We start from the raw sequence: 16,762 nt of genomic DNA, 5'->3' as shown, positions 1-16,762 counted from the left end.
CAAATGAATAATGGTAATTTAATAATTGGCTGTAGCTGTAGGCCACTGAAATATGCTAATAATAAATGAGCACATTTCACAGAGCAGCTAAATGGCTTTAATCTTTTGCTGTTGATTCATTTTTAATTTTTCTTGCATTTTAAACTGTATTAGGTCTACTTTTAAAAATATTGTTATATTTTGTGATGCTGCCTCCTTTAATTTTCTATGTCATTATTTCCTATAGATTTTGTGTTCTGGTAAATTGCCTGGATTATCTCACTTGATCACAAGGCCAGTTAGAAATAATGCCTTGTTTACCTATCCAAAACGAAATACTATGAACTGCTCATGAGACAATCATACTGGGATTTTTAAAAAACAAATATCAAATTGTAATTATTTCTAGTTTTAGTGGCATCTCTCGTGCTAGGATGGAAAATAACATTGTACTGTTGGGGACGTACCGGTAATAAAAACAAATTGAAATCAGTTTTTGTTTTTGTTTTGCTAAGAGCACCATACAAATGTAGCATAGGTGGGAGAAATACTTTTTTTCATTATGTGTTAAAAACCAAGGAGTTCTAATTTTAATGTGTTGTGACTTCTATATTCTGTAGGATGGGTTGACGCCACTCCACTGTGGGGCGCGAAGCGGCCATGAGCAAGTTGTACGAATGTTGCTTGATCGGGGAGCTCCGATTCTTTCCAAAACAAAGGTAATCTGGCACTTGACATTTAGAGAATAATATCCCTTGAATATTCCCCATTTTCCAATTTTGTATTCTCAGGCATTCAGGGAATCTCGGGTTCAGATCTGTTGACAGAAAGTAACTTTTGGGTGCTGTGTGGTTTCCGGGCTGTATGGCCGTGTTCTAGCAGCATTCTCTCCTGACATTTCGCCTGCATCTGTGGCTGGCATCTTCAGAGGAGTGTGCCAGCCACAGATGCAGGCGAAACGTCAGGAGAGAATGCTGCTAGAACATGGTCATACAGCCCGGAAACCAGACAGCACCCAAGTGATTCCGACCGTGAAAGCCTTCGACGATACACAGAAAGTAACTTTGTCGGAAATCTCGCTGATGCCCACCTTCTGCAATAAAACTTTTAAACTGAACTGAATTTTGCCCATCCACATACATTTGCTGTTGTTTTAAATGTCCGTTTAAAACGCCTTCCTTTGTACATATGTCTGTGGGTTAGGACTTCTGCCTACAGATCTTCAAAATGGGGATATCACAGTGAAACTGTAAGAAACTGGCGTTATTTGTGTGTCATAGGATTGCCAGTATTTCATTAGTACATAGTGCTAATACATACGAGTTGTTTTTTCTAGTCATGGTACACCTCTTTTTTTCCATGAATATTTCTGTCAGTACTGAATAAAGAATAGTTCTTTGAAATAAGGAACAGGCAACAAGTCAACAGCTGCACGACTATAACATGCATTTACAAGGAGTTTTAGAGACGGGGCAAAGCGCTCAATATGTATTATCCTCTTATGAGAGTCAATGCAGAGTCAATCAGCATTATTCCTCCTGCTTCTCTGTAAATGGACAGGGCAGGTACATGATGCTGGTTTATTAGGGTTATCAAGTACATTCATAGCAGAAAGGAGCTTCAAAAAGAGGACTGAGGTCTGTAAGCTCATTCTGTCATTCTGTGTGCTTAAGCCCCATTGATCTCAGTGAAATTTACTTCTGGGTAAACATGCATAGGGCCAGGCTATCATTTGCTCAGCCACCATACTCTCTGTGTGACTTATTCTTTGCCCTATTAGGTGGTGTTAGTCTTTCCCCTCCCCCACCTTTGTTGCTTAAGGCAGACAAGGGGCAGTGGCGTACCTAGGCAAACTGGAGCCCTGGGCAAAACCTGAGTTTGATGCCCCCCCACCCCCCATCGGCGGCCACCCTCTCCCACTATGACCAAACAATGATTTTTTCCACCAGGTCGTTTCAAAATCACCACATTATAAAACATGCCCCAACTCACAAATCTGACCACAGCAATGGGCCATGCCACACAGCAGAAATATTTTTTGAAAACATTTTCAAAATGCTTTCAAAATGTTTTATTACTGCTCTGAAAACATTTTATGGTGTTGTTTCCAATTGTATCCAATTGGGGGAAACAGCATCACTTTCAATGTTATTTAAACTGGGGACCCCAGATTCTCCCTTTAAGGTGAATTTAAAAGGCGAATCTGGACTCCCTAGTTTAAACGTGATGCTGGAATCCACCCCTGGTCCCTTCACGCTTGGCCTGACACCCTAGCCACTCCATTACACAGACTTTTCAGGCCTAGAAGGACAAGTGGTGTGCATAAGAACATAAGAAAGAGCCTGCTGGATCAGACCAGAGCCCATCTAGTCCAGCACTCTGCTACTCGCAGTGGCCCACCAGGTGCCTTTGGGAGCTCACATGCAGGATGTGAAAGCAATGGCCTTCTGTGGCTGTTGCTCCTGAGCACCTGGTCTGCTAAGGCATTTGCAATCTGAGATCAAGGAGGATCAAGATTGGTAGCCATAGATTGACTTCTCCTCCATAAACCTGTCCAAGCCCCTTTTAAAGCTATCCAGGTTTGTGGCCATCACCACCTCCTGTGGCAGCATATTCCAAACATCAATCTCGCATTGTCACTGCATCATCAGTGGCAGGCAATAGAAAGCCTCTGGATTGGTCAACCCTCACATAGATAGTAGAGCCGGGCCATCTGACCCTCCCTAGATGTCAGAGCGGTCCTTTTGCCGCTTCCCTGCTATCAGGCTAGGTAGGTCTGGGAGACCCAGGCTCTACTGTGATCTGACAGTTCATTGGGGAATCTTGGCCCAGTCACTTTCTCTCAGCATAACCTACCTCACAGTGGTGATTATGAGGATAAAGTGGAGGAGAGAAGAGTGATTTTGTCAGCCACTGAGGGGAAAAGTGGAGTGTAAATTAAGATAAACAATGTGTAAATAATAAACTGCTCTGAAGCATTCAGTTCTCAGTCCATTTTCTTAAAGAACTCTTTAACTTTGGCCCCTTCCGCACACGCAAAATAATGCGTTTTCAAACCACTTTCACAACTGTTTGCAAGTGGATTTTGTCATTCTGCACAGCTTCAAAGAGCATTGAAAGCAGTGCATTATTCTGCATGTGCGGAATGAGCCTTTGCTTTTCCTTCATAGAGCTGTACCTTACATTTAAAAATCTGCATTTAGATGCACATTCAGTTTTAAAAATGACACCTTTCATCTGTCTGTACTGCTTGTACATCTGTAAGTGACACATATCTAAAAATACTCTGAGGACTGCAGTAGTTTCCTCCATTGCTTTAAACACCCAGATACTTCAGGTATCCTTTAGAGAGGAATCTTGCCATTATTTGATGCCACAGGTAACCACTTTGAGTCTTTCCTCCTAAGGTTTTCCCAGTTTCTTGAAAGCAAATACATCAAACATTATGCCCGTCACCTTTCCTAGATCATCTTTACAGTTTAGGAAATCACTCTTTCAAAAATTTAAATCTATGATGGTTCTTCCTAAACATGGAATAAAGATGCAGCGCTTCAGAATCTCAACATTCATGATTAGTAGGATAGCAACGGAGGTTTGCTGGCCTAGAAATAGGCTTATATAACTCTGTTGAGCAAAGTGGCCCTGTTGCTATAATACAGAGGCACCTTCCCGCCTACGCAGGGAAATGAAAACTTCATATTAAGAGCCAAGAACTTCTGCTGCCTGAGCTCTTTGTCTCTTTTCTTCTCTAATGTGTTAATTTTACAAGATTTCTGTGGTAAACTGAGAGGCCAGATACCTTGTGAATGACATTAATGAGCTCATCCACATGGCACACTGCTACCATATCATACCCACGCTTGAGAAAAGACGAGAAGAAAAACCAGAGCGGCTTCACTTTGTTTCTAATAAAAGGATTTCTGTTTTTGTTTTGTGTTTCAAAATACGGCGGATCTTAAATCAGAAATCAGTTATTTTACTCGGTTTTCAAGTGGGTGTACAGAATCTTTTAAGAACGTCCCTCAGTTAAATAATCACTGGTTTGTCATATCTGGGGCCTAGTTCTTCTTCACAGAAGAAGAGGCTGGCCCAGTTCTGGACTGAACCACAGACGGGATGCTAAGGGAAGGCTCCTTCAAACAATAGATCTCTCTCAACATAGAAAATTATTGGTCAGGGGAAGGGTTCTAACTCAAATTTTCCTGACAGACTAATTTTTCAATATATTGGATTGTTACAAAAGGATTTAAGTAAGCTGCATTTCCTTCTGGCCAAACATTCACCTTTGCTTAATAATTGGTACTTAGTCAGCTACGCAGCTCAAGAAAGAAAACTGATGTTGGAGCTGCCAATATGATCATGTCAAACCGTGTGTCCTCTCTCTTCCCCTCCATTTTATGTACTAAAGTAGAGTTTGGTTGGCCGTGACCTGGAAGGCCCAGGTTAGCCCATTCTCCTGATATCTTGGAAGCAAAGCAGGGTTGGCTCTAGTTGGTATGAAGGAAGTCCAGAGTTGCTATGCAGTGGAAGGCAATGGGAAACCACTTCTGTTTGTCTTTTGCCTTGAAAACTGTATGGGATCACCATAAGTCACCTGCAACGTGACAACATTTTACTCACACATGGCATTTTGTTGAACTTCAGAGATGGTTGCCTGCACCTAACCCCAAACCCTCTTCAAACTTACTACTTTTTGTAGACTTTTTGTAGACTTTTTGTAGACTTTTGTAGACTTTGTAGACTACTTTTTGTAGACTTTAATACTTTTTGTAGACTTTAACTACTTTTTAGACTTTAACTTACTACTTTTTGTAGACTTTACTTTTTGTAGACTTTTTGTAGACTTTTGTAGACTTTTGTAGACTTTAACCCATAATCAAATATGGGTTTGATTCCCAGCTCTGCCGCCTGAGCTGTGGAGGCTTATCTGGGGAATTCAGATTGGCCTGTACACTCCCACACACGCCAGCTGGGTGACCTTGGGCTAATCACAGCTTCTCGGAGCTCTCTCAGCCCCACCCACCTCACAGGGTGTTTGTTGGGAGGGGGGAAGGGCAAGGAGATTGTGAGCCCCTTTGAGTCTCCTACAGGAGAGAAAGGGGGATATAAATCCAAACTCTTCTCTTCTTCTTCTTGATATTATTTCTATTTCCGTGCTGACTAAACAAATTCAGGATTTGTCCCACTGCAACTTACCTTTTTATTAATTTTATTTACTGTTCCTCTCTTTCTGCACATTTATTGGTACTATGCTTCAGGACTCTTTACCTGTAAATACAAATCTGAATCGCTTGAAGTGTTCCATATGGTTATCTGCTGTGGCGTGTCCTATTTGCCAGACAGCAGAATAAATTAATGGCATCCGAACTGCTGTTATGTGCCCCAGATCCAGTCAGTTTAAATGTTCAACAGTCTGCACAATTAAGCTACCACATTCCCCATGGATTTGCCAACAGACCACATATGCAAAACGAGCTCATTGTTTGGAACACTTGTGTGCAGTCAGTACAGTTTGGTTTTCAGAGCAGAAAATGATGGTTATTCATGACATCCATATATAGCTTGGTAAAATAATAGACTACCACACCATCATCCCAAAGGCATGGTTTGCATTCTTCTTAGCACATGGCTCTTAAGCCCTGGTTCTCTAAAAAAAAGTACCACAGGAATCAACACTGAATTCTCATGGTGCTGTATTGCCACAGTTTGCAACTGCACATCATCATTGTGACAGAAGGTAGTAAATTTGGTTTTGTATAACATTTTGAAAAATTCAGGGGAACTCTGTGTGATCCCTCAGGGTTCTAAGAGGGTGATCTGATCACCTGGCTTTTGGAGTTCTCTTTTTTCTTGTTTTTTTTCTCTGTCAAATCATAACAGCTCAGCTGACAGTGATTTTGGAAAAGGCAGCCAGGCATGAAGAGGACTCTAAGACAGTCTTGTAAACTTTCTTATTGCAGCATCAGCCTTTCCTTTCATATATGAATTACAGTCCCATTCTCACCTCAGAGCTGATTTGTTCTCTTTTATCTTCTAAAGCAGATCTGGTTCACATATTTTGCTTTCCCTTGAAGTCCTGGCACTGAAATGTGATTGTTGCTTTGCTTGTGCTGACCGTGGTCACATGGGGGCACCACATGAGTAATATAGAACTACTTCTGGTTCTCTCCGGTTTGTGGCTTTCAGAATTGAAGCCACATTTCAATCACTTTGTTTGATTGATGTCAACATGTTTAGTGTTGTAGCAGGGTCCGTGTGGGCGAATGCCAGATGAGATGGCAAGACAGGGTGAATTAAAATGAAAGCATAAAAGTCTTTCTTTTTTTTTTACTACGAATCTGCAAGGTGGCAATAAACTTGGCTTGGCCACTGCAAGTGTACAATACACATGTTTGTATGATACACATACAGGCAATTTTGTTTATCACATTCTCCCTTTCTGTAAGCACATGTTAAAGCATCTTGAGTGTCATTTGTGGAAAGCCCTGTTTCTATGCGTGTGCTTGATGAGATGTGTTGCGTCTCTATATGCCTAGGTTAGAAGTAGACAGAAAGAAAATATCAAGCAACCCAAACCTGCCAGAGTAAACCAGAAGTATTTGAGTTTTCTCCTGTGCTGAGAAACAATACCTGGTTATCTTACATTTGCTTGTATGGCAAGTGATAGGTGGGGTGGGGTTGGGTAAGGTATGTTTATATGTGCTTAATTTTGATGTTAATGTGAAAAGTTAACATTTGGGAGACTTTTCCTCCCTCTTTTTTCTCTTCACAGAGGTAGTTCACGGGCAGGCACACGCACTCATATGAACGATATAAAAATACAGCAAAAGGCAATCCAGTAAAGAATGTGAATATATTGTGTTTGTGGATCATTCAAATTATATACCATAAGACTTGGTTTAGCCTGCTATTAGTACTCAACTATTTGGTTCCATTAACCTAGGACTACTAAGCGGTAACAAAATGCATGGGAGGATAGGTAGAAGTAACATTTTTATCCACTGCAAAGCTGCCCTTCCCACTCTCCAGCTTAGAAAGGTTATCCAGAAGGTTACCATGAGTGATGGGATCAGAAGCCCAGAGAATCAACAAAGACACATTTCCTCAGTCCATCTTCCAGCACATGTGATCCACCTGTGCAAATGAGATGGTTTCAGTCCCATAACCAGGACTGAAACCTAATTGGAAAGGATGCAAACAATCCCCTTCGTCCAGGAGAGCTTGACATTATCCAACCACCACTGGGTCAATAACCTTACTCAATATGGAACATTTGAGTCTGATAGATAGCTGTTGACATCCCCTGTGTCCTGGGTGGACTTCTTTAGTAGTGGACCCAACACAGACTGTTTCAAGGCTGGGGAGACCTCATTCCCCATCCCACGTACGCATTACCTGCTTGAACAGTCCTGGTTAGCACTGATTCAGGCACCATGCTTCACCATGGAAGAGAAGGGCTCATGAGACCATGATTAGGAGACTGGCAGAGCCCTCCAAACTGACTTCTATGGCTTTTTGTTGTTGTTGTCAAGTCACATCTGAGTTTTGATGACTCCATGGGGTCTTCAAGGCAAGAGACTTTCAGAGGTGGTTTACTGTTGCAGCCATAGACTTTCTTGATGGTTTCCCCTTCAAGTACTAACCAAGGCCGACTCTGCTTAGCTTCTGAGATCTGATGAGACTGGACTAGCCTGGCCCATCCAGCCCAGAGCTCAGTGGGCTAAGAAGGGTGTAATTCTGCTCAGGGTTGCACTGTGGGATTGTTATGGCTCTGTTGGCTCTGCATTGTTAAAGGAGCCAGGCTTCCACCAGTTCTACCTGTATTTTTTAACTGCCACTTTCCCTCAGGCCATTCTCAGGTTCCCACAGAAGTTTTGCTTGAACAAGAGGTGAATAATGCCTGAATTAAAAGGTTGTGCTAAGTATGTTCTCATTCACATTCTCCCCATAAATCACAGAAAGCTTGTAAAGCTGGCTAATGATGATGAGTTTCCATCCAAAGCAGCCCAGTTTTTCACATGTCCCGTCTGATGCCACCCACTTCTCCTTTCCCCTCGGCTTTTCAGAATGGCCTCTCTCCGCTGCACATGGCGACACAGGGAGACCACCTCAACTGTGTCCAGCTTCTGATCGAGCACAACGTGCCTGTGGACGACGTCACCAACGACTACTTGACGGCCCTGCATGTCGCCGCTCATTGTGGACACTACAAAGTCGCAAAGGTTTTGTTAGACAAGAAAGCCAATCCTAATGCCAAAGCACTGGTGAGTTTGCACCACGGGGCTGCTGTGTGCAGTCAACCAAAGCTCTCAGCACGCCTGAGCCTCGAGGAGTGGAGAGACTATCATGACTCTCGTTCACTGGTTTCGAGGAAAGAGGTGGCTGGCACTTACCCTCAGCATGTTTCTGGCACTTCCCATGTAGTTAATGAATGTCCAGTTGTGTCTGAGTGGCATGAAAGAAAAGGATCTGTGCCAATTGGTCAGGCAATGATGGTATCAATTGAAGTGGGTCAACTGAAGTGGTGTTGATTTGTGGGAAAGGGGTAAATATGGTCTTAACTGTGCACATCAGTAAGCGTGACAGAAATTCAGCTGAAGGTTTCCAATGTTTTCGAGGCAAGAATTAAATTGGGGGGTGGGGGGAATTAAATTGGGGGGTGGGGGGAAGCACAAGGCAAGAATTAAATTGGGGGGTGGGGGGGAAGCACAAGCTTGTGCATGTCTCTGAAATCTTGATGCAAAAGAAAAAAAAGGCATGTTCCTGCCTTGCCTTTGGGAGGTATTTTAGTTTTTATTCTAAGTAGCAGATTTTGTTTGAATCTTCGGCAAATGATTCCAAATGGAGCATTTTGTTAGGCGGATTCCGCATGGGCCAGAAACAGTGGGGTGAAAATGGTGTGAAAATGGTGTAAACCCTTTTATACCATTTTAAACCATTTTACACCATTTTCACACCATTTTCACACTGCTGTTTTTGACCCATGCGGAATCCGCCTTAGCCTTTCTTTCCTCAGTTGCAGTAGCCACCAGCTTAGGTGGGGTGCCATACCATACCATACCAGGTTTATTTAGGTGGGGTGAAAATGTAGGGCACTGCTTTTTCTTGTGTTTATATGTGTGTGCAAAATTCTGGTTTATCCATCCCAATCCCAACCCTTGAACTCTTATTGGATGTTTTTAGAATCACATACATTTGGACTGTACCAACATGCTTTCGGAAGCTGTATATTTTCTCAGCTCCTATTGCAGTGTCTAGGGTTATCTGCCTTGGGTCATGGGATAACTGCGCCGTGCTATCTGTGTGCTGGTTCAGTCCACATGAGCACAATCCAAAACTGCTGGTAGGAGACTCAAAGCAGCCCTGTTTGTCCACACCTATCTGAGCAAAAGCCCCACTGGGTTTGGTTGTACTTGCTTCTGAGTGCTGTGTTGCCGTCAATGTAGAAATGGTCAGAATGAATTATACCTCCCAAATCTGCCCTCTGCCACACACGGCTTAAAAGTTATACATTATATGGTACCAGCTGTTCATTTCGAAGGCGTTTTATAACTTCAGAATATTTTGCAGCAAAATTTAACATGCATTGTGCTTCCTGCTCAAGTCAGCCGCTCTGACTGCTGAGATGGGCAAGTGCGCTTTTACACCATGTTGTCTGCAAGCTAAGCTTTTACGCTTCTGGGAGCAGCTAGGAGGAGATGCAAGGCTTTGAGTTCTTGCTACAGGCTTTTTGCCAATGAAACATTTCTAAGGGTCCAACTAATGGATGGCAGCCAGTGGGAAGCGGGCACAGGGATGGGGGGGAATGGCACTCTGCTAGCAGTGCGTTGTCCCTTCTGGCTAATACCAGAAGTGAAATCACATCACTGATGTGACACTCTAGGACAGTGGACAGTGGTTGGGGCCTTTGAGTATGGTGACTCACAAGTCCAAATTTGTTTGGTACAGTGATCAATCCAGGACTCGCCCAAGGTTTTGTGGCACCGTAGGCGAACTATGACCTTGGCACCCATCTAGTTCAGAATTCCACTTTCTACTGTAGTTAACCAGATGTTTTGAGAACCCAACAAACATCATACAGAGAGTGCAGCTGCTTCCACTCTGAACCCCAAACAAGAGGCATATGCAGCCTTTCCTGTGGAGGTGCCTATGGAGGTTACATCCCAGCCTTTGACTACCCTCTCTTTCTCCATTCTTTTGTCACCAAGATTTTCACCCACTCTAGTGACCACCAGGACATATTCTACATGATTAACACGTATATGTAGTGAAGAAGAAGAAGAAAACCCCAACTAATGGCATGGTAATGGAAGATACTGTTTCCAGAGTCAGATCTTGATTTCCAAGATACAAACAAGAGCAACAGAAAGGCCAGGGCAGCCAATAGGGAGAACTGGCCGCAACCCACTTGCAGAGGCTTCATGACACACTTATTGGATCCAACCCACAGGCTGGGAAACACTGCTCTCGGATCTGGGTTTGGTACAGATTCTAGAGCAGGGGTCTGCAACCCGTGGCTCTCCAGATGTTCGTGGGCTACAATTCCCATCAACCCCTGCCAGCATGGCCTGATAGGATTTGTAGTCAATGAACATCTGGAGAAGCTTTCCTGGAATTCTCGACCCCTGACTAACAGAAACAACATCGTAATGCCACCACAACAGTGATGTGATGTCACTTCTGGATATTCGCTGACAACGATGACACTAACAGGGTGGTGCCATTTTTTTGAAAAAAAATCCCTCCCATGGTAGGCAACAAGCAGGGAGAACAGGAAGTCTGCAAAGGTTCCTCAAGAAATCTACTAATGAGAGGCAGCGAATGGAATTGCCTGTTTTGACGCATCTGGAAGAGGCAGAGGCATTGGCCATATGTTATCAGCGCATATGGTATTTTTTCCCTCTACTGGGTAAGGTAGCTAATCTCGATCAGATTGGAAGCCCAATTCTGTCATCTGTTTTTAAAACAGGCCCGTGATGCCACTTTGATATGTATACAGGTTGGCATCAACATTCGAGCAAATGCTGTGAGCAGATCTTTGATGTTCAGGACAGTTTGTTTTCTTGCTTCTTTTCACCATTCCGCTCGCATCGGAATGGAAGCGTCGCCGGGTGCTGTGTCTGGGCGTGTGCCAGAGCCCCGTTCTTCAAAGCAGCCCTCATCTTTAATGTTCCAGCCAGCCAAGCTGAAGCCTAATAAAAGTTGGGGGCTCTGGAATAGTTTTAGGGGGCAGCAGGAGAGGGGGAAGATGGTTCCAGAAAGAAGCCCGGGTCTGCTGTTTCCATCTCATGTGCTCTTTGTTGGCTGCGTCTTTGAAAAGTCCTTTTCCTTGAATTCCCTTTTCCAAGAACGGTTTCAATTCTCTTCCCACATTGCCTGCAAAAAGAACAGAATTAAAGTGATGGAACTTTTGCTGAAACACGGGGCGTCTATCCAAGCTGTCACAGAGGTAAGGCGTGTTGCGTGCGCGCACCACTGTAAATAAGCAGAACTTGGTGCATTGAAAATATGCCACCGAGAACAGGTGGAGGTGCAGATGCTAAAGAGAAGCTGGGTGGTGTTTTTTTTCCATTGCTTCAGTTAATTTGATTTTATGCCAGTGGTAGTCAAAGTTTCTGCTTCCAGAGATCCTTTGGGAGCAGCAGTGGCGTAGTGGCTAAGAGCAGTGGCTAAGAGCAGGTGTACTCTGATCTGGAGGAACCGGGTTTGATTCCCAGCTCTGCCGCTTGAGTTGTGGAGGCTTATCTCGGGAAGTCAGATTAGCCTGTACACTCCCACACACGCCAGCTGGGTGACCTTGGGCTAGTCACAGCTCTACGGAGCTCTCTCAGCCCCACCCACCTCACAGGGTGTTTGTTGTGAGGGGGAAGGGCAAGGAGATTGTAAGCCCCTTTGAGTCTCCTGCAGGAGAGAAAGGGGGGATATAAATCCAAACTCTTCTTCTTCTTCTTCTTCTTCTTCTTCTTCTTCTTCTTCTTCTTCTTCTTCTTCTTCTTCTTCTTCTTCTTCTTCTTCTTCTTCTTCTTCTTCTTCTTCTTCTTCTTCTTCTTCTTCTTCTTCTTCTTCTTCTTCTTCTTCTTCTTCTTCTTCTTCTTCTTCTTCTTCTTCTTCTTCTTCTTCTTCTTCTTCTTCTTCTTTATCCTTGGCTGAAAACTCCTGCCTGTTGCAAATCTTGGACTTTGTTGGGAAGATCTTACTGAGACCATAATTGGCTGCCGTTAGATTCTAGTAGGCTTCATCATCAAGAAGACGGGTTGTAGCTCGAGGTAGAGAATTGGTTTGACATGCAGAATGCTCAAGGGCAGTCGCTGACATCTGTAGCTAAAGGATCAGATGATGTGAAAGACTTTGACCAGAGAACCGCTTCCAGTCTTAGAGGATAGTTTTGACTTTGATGGTCTCATTCCGTATAAGGCAGCTTCGTGGGAGAGCTGATGGCGTTCTCTAGAACAAACACTGCCCCTCGTTTGCAGCTGTGCATTGCAAGAGAATCCGTGGACAACCAACTTGTCAGACATTGCTGATCTTACTGCAGAAATCCCAGTAAGGTCCAGAGAAAACCGAGGTTCCCTGGAATACAGTGAAAACCACCCGTCGTGAGCTCTCCTTGCAGTTGGACCAAGAGTAGGATTAACGATTGACCCTCACTTGTTGTCTTAATATCCTGTGGTTCAGAAAACAAAGTTTCTTCTCTGACCCTACGGCTACAAAGCATGTCTTGTTTCTGAAACTGAGAGCAGACATCCTAGTTTTAAAAAAGCACATTACACAATTACTGTGTTATAACCTTCAGTATGAAAAGGCCAGCCTTATTCATATTAAATACTGCTTTTCTGGCCAGATGTGCTGAGGATGGGGGTTAAATAAACAAGCGTGCGATGCTGTGGTTCACAGTCCAGCTAAAGTGGAGGCCATTAAGAAAGAGAGTAAAAGGAATGCCTGGTGCTTCTAACGTTTGCGGCCATTAGAATAGCAAAAGTGAAGACTTTATGTTGTTTCCTTTGGTCAGGAGTCTTCAAACTATGGCCCCCCAGATGTTCATAAACTACAATTCCCATCAGCCCTGCCACTTGGCCATGCTGGCAGGGGCTGATGGGAATTGTAGTCCATGAACATCTGGAGGGCCATAGTTTGAAGACCCCTGCCTTTGGTTATGGTAATGTTATGACTGTTTGCCATTAGCTAACCAAGATAAGTAGGTAGCAGACAGAGTAGCAGGAAATCTGGGATGGCTCAAGGCACACCTGTTAACTTTTAGGCACTGATCAAAAATTCCACCAGTTTTTCCAATGCTGCCATATTGAAACAGCACACTGTAGTAATTGGGATGCGCCAGTTGCTTATTAATCTTCAGGCTGTGTTCTTCGGATGCTTCACTTTGCCTACTCCACCAGGATGGGGCAAAGGAACCCTGCCAGTTCCTGTAAATAACTTCTGGGACCTCCAGTGTGTGAACACAGACATCTCTTGGTATGTGTACAAAATATATGCCAGCCAAGTGAACTGTTTTACTGGCCTGGCCTGGGCTTCCAGTCAGATGTATCAGGTAACAACAGGGAGCTGAGTCCAGTCGGAGAGTCAGACTGCAGCATCCGAAGTCCTGTCCGATAGTAAGAATGCAAAGAATCAACAAGTCAGAGGAAGCTTTGCAGCCAGGCCGGTATGGTCTGATTAATATGGGGTCTTCCAACATGTTAGGCTTCATTCTGTGAAGATTCTGCTTCCCCACTGCTGCAGAAGGTGCCATCTTTGAGCCAGCAGGCACGCTCTTCTCTGTTTAACTTTCCATAGCTCCTTACGTCTCTGCCTTTGTTGACACATGGGCTGGGTGCACAAGTCTCTTCAGCCGGAGCAGAGCTGGGTGCACAGTCTGGTTCTGCAGGCATCTCTGGCTCTGAATCCTGACCTCCCTGTTGTTCACCCTGTAGAGCCTGCAGGGGCCCTGGCTGCTTCAAGCCCAGCCCTTGTTGGTTCCCAACCTGGTCTGGGCTTACTGGGCTCTGCTCATTCCCTGAGGACTCATCACTCTTCAGGGGACGGCCCACAACAGTTGCATTGGTCCAAGCTACACTGGGGGGAGTGTGAGCCTTACGTGAAGATGTAAAATTCTGAGTTATCCTTACAAAGAGAGGCTGAGGTCTACAGCCCTGTGCAAATCAGTATCTTGGTAGACATTTTGTATCATTCATCCCATACCTTCTGCTCATATGGATGGAGGAGGAAGCCTGCAACTCCACTGGAGTTCCAACAACCCCTCTGGTGGCTAGAAATCTTATTGAGCCACACCTTTCTTTGCAGAGATTTATCTAAAAACTATTTACTTCACATACTTCCATGCCTCCATTATCTTGAGTCCTAGAAACTTGCTTTTTTAAGGAGGAGGAGGAGGAGGAGGAGGAGGAGGAGGAGGAGGAGGAGGAGGCAGCAGCTGAGATGTTCAGGAAGCTGGAGCCTGTGCCCCACCCGGCATTCTGTGCTCTTTTCCTGCTTCTATATATGTCCAAAATTATGCATTGTGCATCTGTCTATCTCTTAATCTGTCTAGCATCACTCCTGAATTAACTTCTTTTTTTGCTGTCAAGTCACAGCTGATTTATGGTAACCCTGTAGAGTTTCCAAGGCAAGAGATGTTTGGAGGTGGTTTGCCCTTGCCTGTCTCAACTTCAAAACCCTGGTGTTCCTTGGAGGTCTCTTACCCAAATACTAGCCAAGGCTGACCCTGCTTAGCTTCCAGGACTAGCCAGGTCAAAACCCTGAATTAGCAACACTGCAGGAAATCGTTAATTTGGAGGTTTTACAAGGTGGGATTCTTTTGGTACTTAGGAACAAAGCTGAAATCTCAGTTAAACAAAATATAATTGTCTGCATGAATGCAGGTTAGTTCTACATCAGTGCTTACAGCCCCTGAATGCAGAGCTCAGAATGCCCGGTTGTTCCATGTTAAGGTTGGACAGCCCAGTTTCACCATGGGTACTGCCCCACCAGATCAAGCCCCATTCATTTTTCTTTGTCCTTTTTTCCCCAGTCGGGTCTGACTCCAATCCATGTTGCTGCCTTCATGGGACATGTAAATATCGTTTCACAGCTGATGCATCACGGAGCATCACCCAACACAACCAACGTGGTGAGTATCAGTTTCAACCGTCCTTCTTGGCAAAATAGAGTCTCTGGTGATAACAACGCTGCGGAATTCTCCTGGCACTGCGACACGTGCTGAGAATCTGTTCATCCTTGTTCTTTGCCAAAGGGCCTTTCCAGGAAGAGAGAATGGCAGAAACTGGAGGCACGGTTTTGTTGCTTAGGATCCGTACAGGCCGTGTTGTGGAGGGGCCATGGCTCAGTGGTAGAGTATCTGCTTAGCCCGCACAAGTTCCCAGGTTCCATCCCTCACACCTTCAGGACTAAGTAGCTGGGGATTTCTCCTGAGATTCTGGAGAGCAGCTGCCAGTCAGAGTAGACAATACTCCTTGAGGAACCAATGGTCTGATTCCGTGTAAGGCTGCTGCTTGTGTTCACGTGTCAAGCCACATCATTAACACAGGCTTGTTAAAGCCTCTGCTCGGACAACAGAACAAAGCGTCAGGATTGGCCAAACCCAATAACTCGCCACACGCCACACGACAAGGAAAATGTATAATACTATGATAGATATTATTTCTAAGACTAACCATAGTAGTACATATATACAAAGATAGCAGAGTGTCACATATTCATTAATGGATAGAGTCCATTCATAAGTCCATAGAGTTCTCCGATGGTAACAGTTTCATACAAGACGTCATGGATCTACTATCCTCATACAGGTAAGTCAGTAAGCAATTATAACAGGATGGAAAACAAGATGAAAGCGGACAAGATATTGTAGAGCAGGGGTCTTCAAACTATGGCCCTCCAGATGTTCATGGACTACAATTCCCATCAGCCCCTGCCAGCATGGCCAAGTGATAGGGCTCATGGGAATTGTAGTCTATGAACATCTGGAGGGCCATAGTTTGAAGACCCCTGTTGTAGAGACACAGTAACTGCCACAGCAGCACGGAACCAAGAGAGCAGCAGAATGCCTGCGTGCTGAGAGTACGTTTTCGAGCCGCGAATCTTCTTCAGTACGTGTATAAATACATTGTAATCATTGTTATACAAGTGCTTGTTTCCAATAAATCTCATTCAATTATTTTTATACTGCCAGACTATAATAACAGTGATTCTCTAGGTATCCCTTCTCTGATTCTATCCATTAATAAATATGTGACACTCTGCTATCTTTGTATATATTTACTGCTATGGTTAGTCTAAGAAATAATATCTATCATAGTATTATACATTTTCCTTGTCGCGTGGCGAGTTATTGGGTTTGGCCAATCCTGTCGCTTTGTCCTGTTTACTTCTCGCCTAGTGCTCATTTTTTCACATTACAACAGTCAGCCCTAAGTTTCATAGCAGTAAGTAAAGTAGGAGAGTTACAAAAGGGCAGGGTGTTTGAGCTCTGTTGAGTGAGTTTAATTGAGGGAAAACAAAGGGAGAGGAAGTTGAATGTGCTCCACTCCAGTAGAAGCTTATGTGTAATAAATGTTGCAGGTCATTAGGGCGTGGCTGGGCTTAAGCATCCCTGCAATGGGCTGGCAACACTAAATGTGCCAAGTGCTTTCAAGTCACAGGGCGACTTAATAGCAGCCCAACAGTGTTTTCAAGTTTGCCCCCGTTGCCTTCTGCTGCATTGAGACTTTGGTGGTCTCCCATCCAAGTATTGACCAGAGCCAACCCTGCTTAACTTCTAAGATCTGAC

General features: G+C 44.2%; 1 protein-coding gene across 1 annotated transcript in view; it reads left to right on the top strand.

The window, feature by feature from the left end:
* Positions 1-15,103, top strand: part of LOC125437512 (ankyrin-3-like) — a 154,221-nt gene extending 139,118 nt beyond the window's left edge. The window contains exons 10-13 of the mRNA XM_048505114.1: positions 600-698; positions 8,046-8,243; positions 11,328-11,428; positions 15,005-15,103. Coding sequence (XP_048361071.1) covers positions 600-698; positions 8,046-8,243; positions 11,328-11,381 — 351 coding nt within the window. The 3' untranslated portion in view covers positions 11,382-11,428; positions 15,005-15,103. The remainder of the gene's footprint in view (positions 1-599; positions 699-8,045; positions 8,244-11,327; positions 11,429-15,004) is intronic.
* The last annotated feature ends 1,659 nt before the right edge of the window (positions 15,104-16,762 follow it).

The sequence above is a fragment of the Sphaerodactylus townsendi genome, linkage group LG08 (assembly GCF_021028975.2).
Source record: "Sphaerodactylus townsendi isolate TG3544 linkage group LG08, MPM_Stown_v2.3, whole genome shotgun sequence".
Taxonomy (NCBI): domain Eukaryota; kingdom Metazoa; phylum Chordata; class Lepidosauria; order Squamata; family Sphaerodactylidae; genus Sphaerodactylus; species Sphaerodactylus townsendi.
Note: the sequence above shows the minus strand (reverse complement) of the source record. Positions and strands in the feature narration are given on the sequence as shown.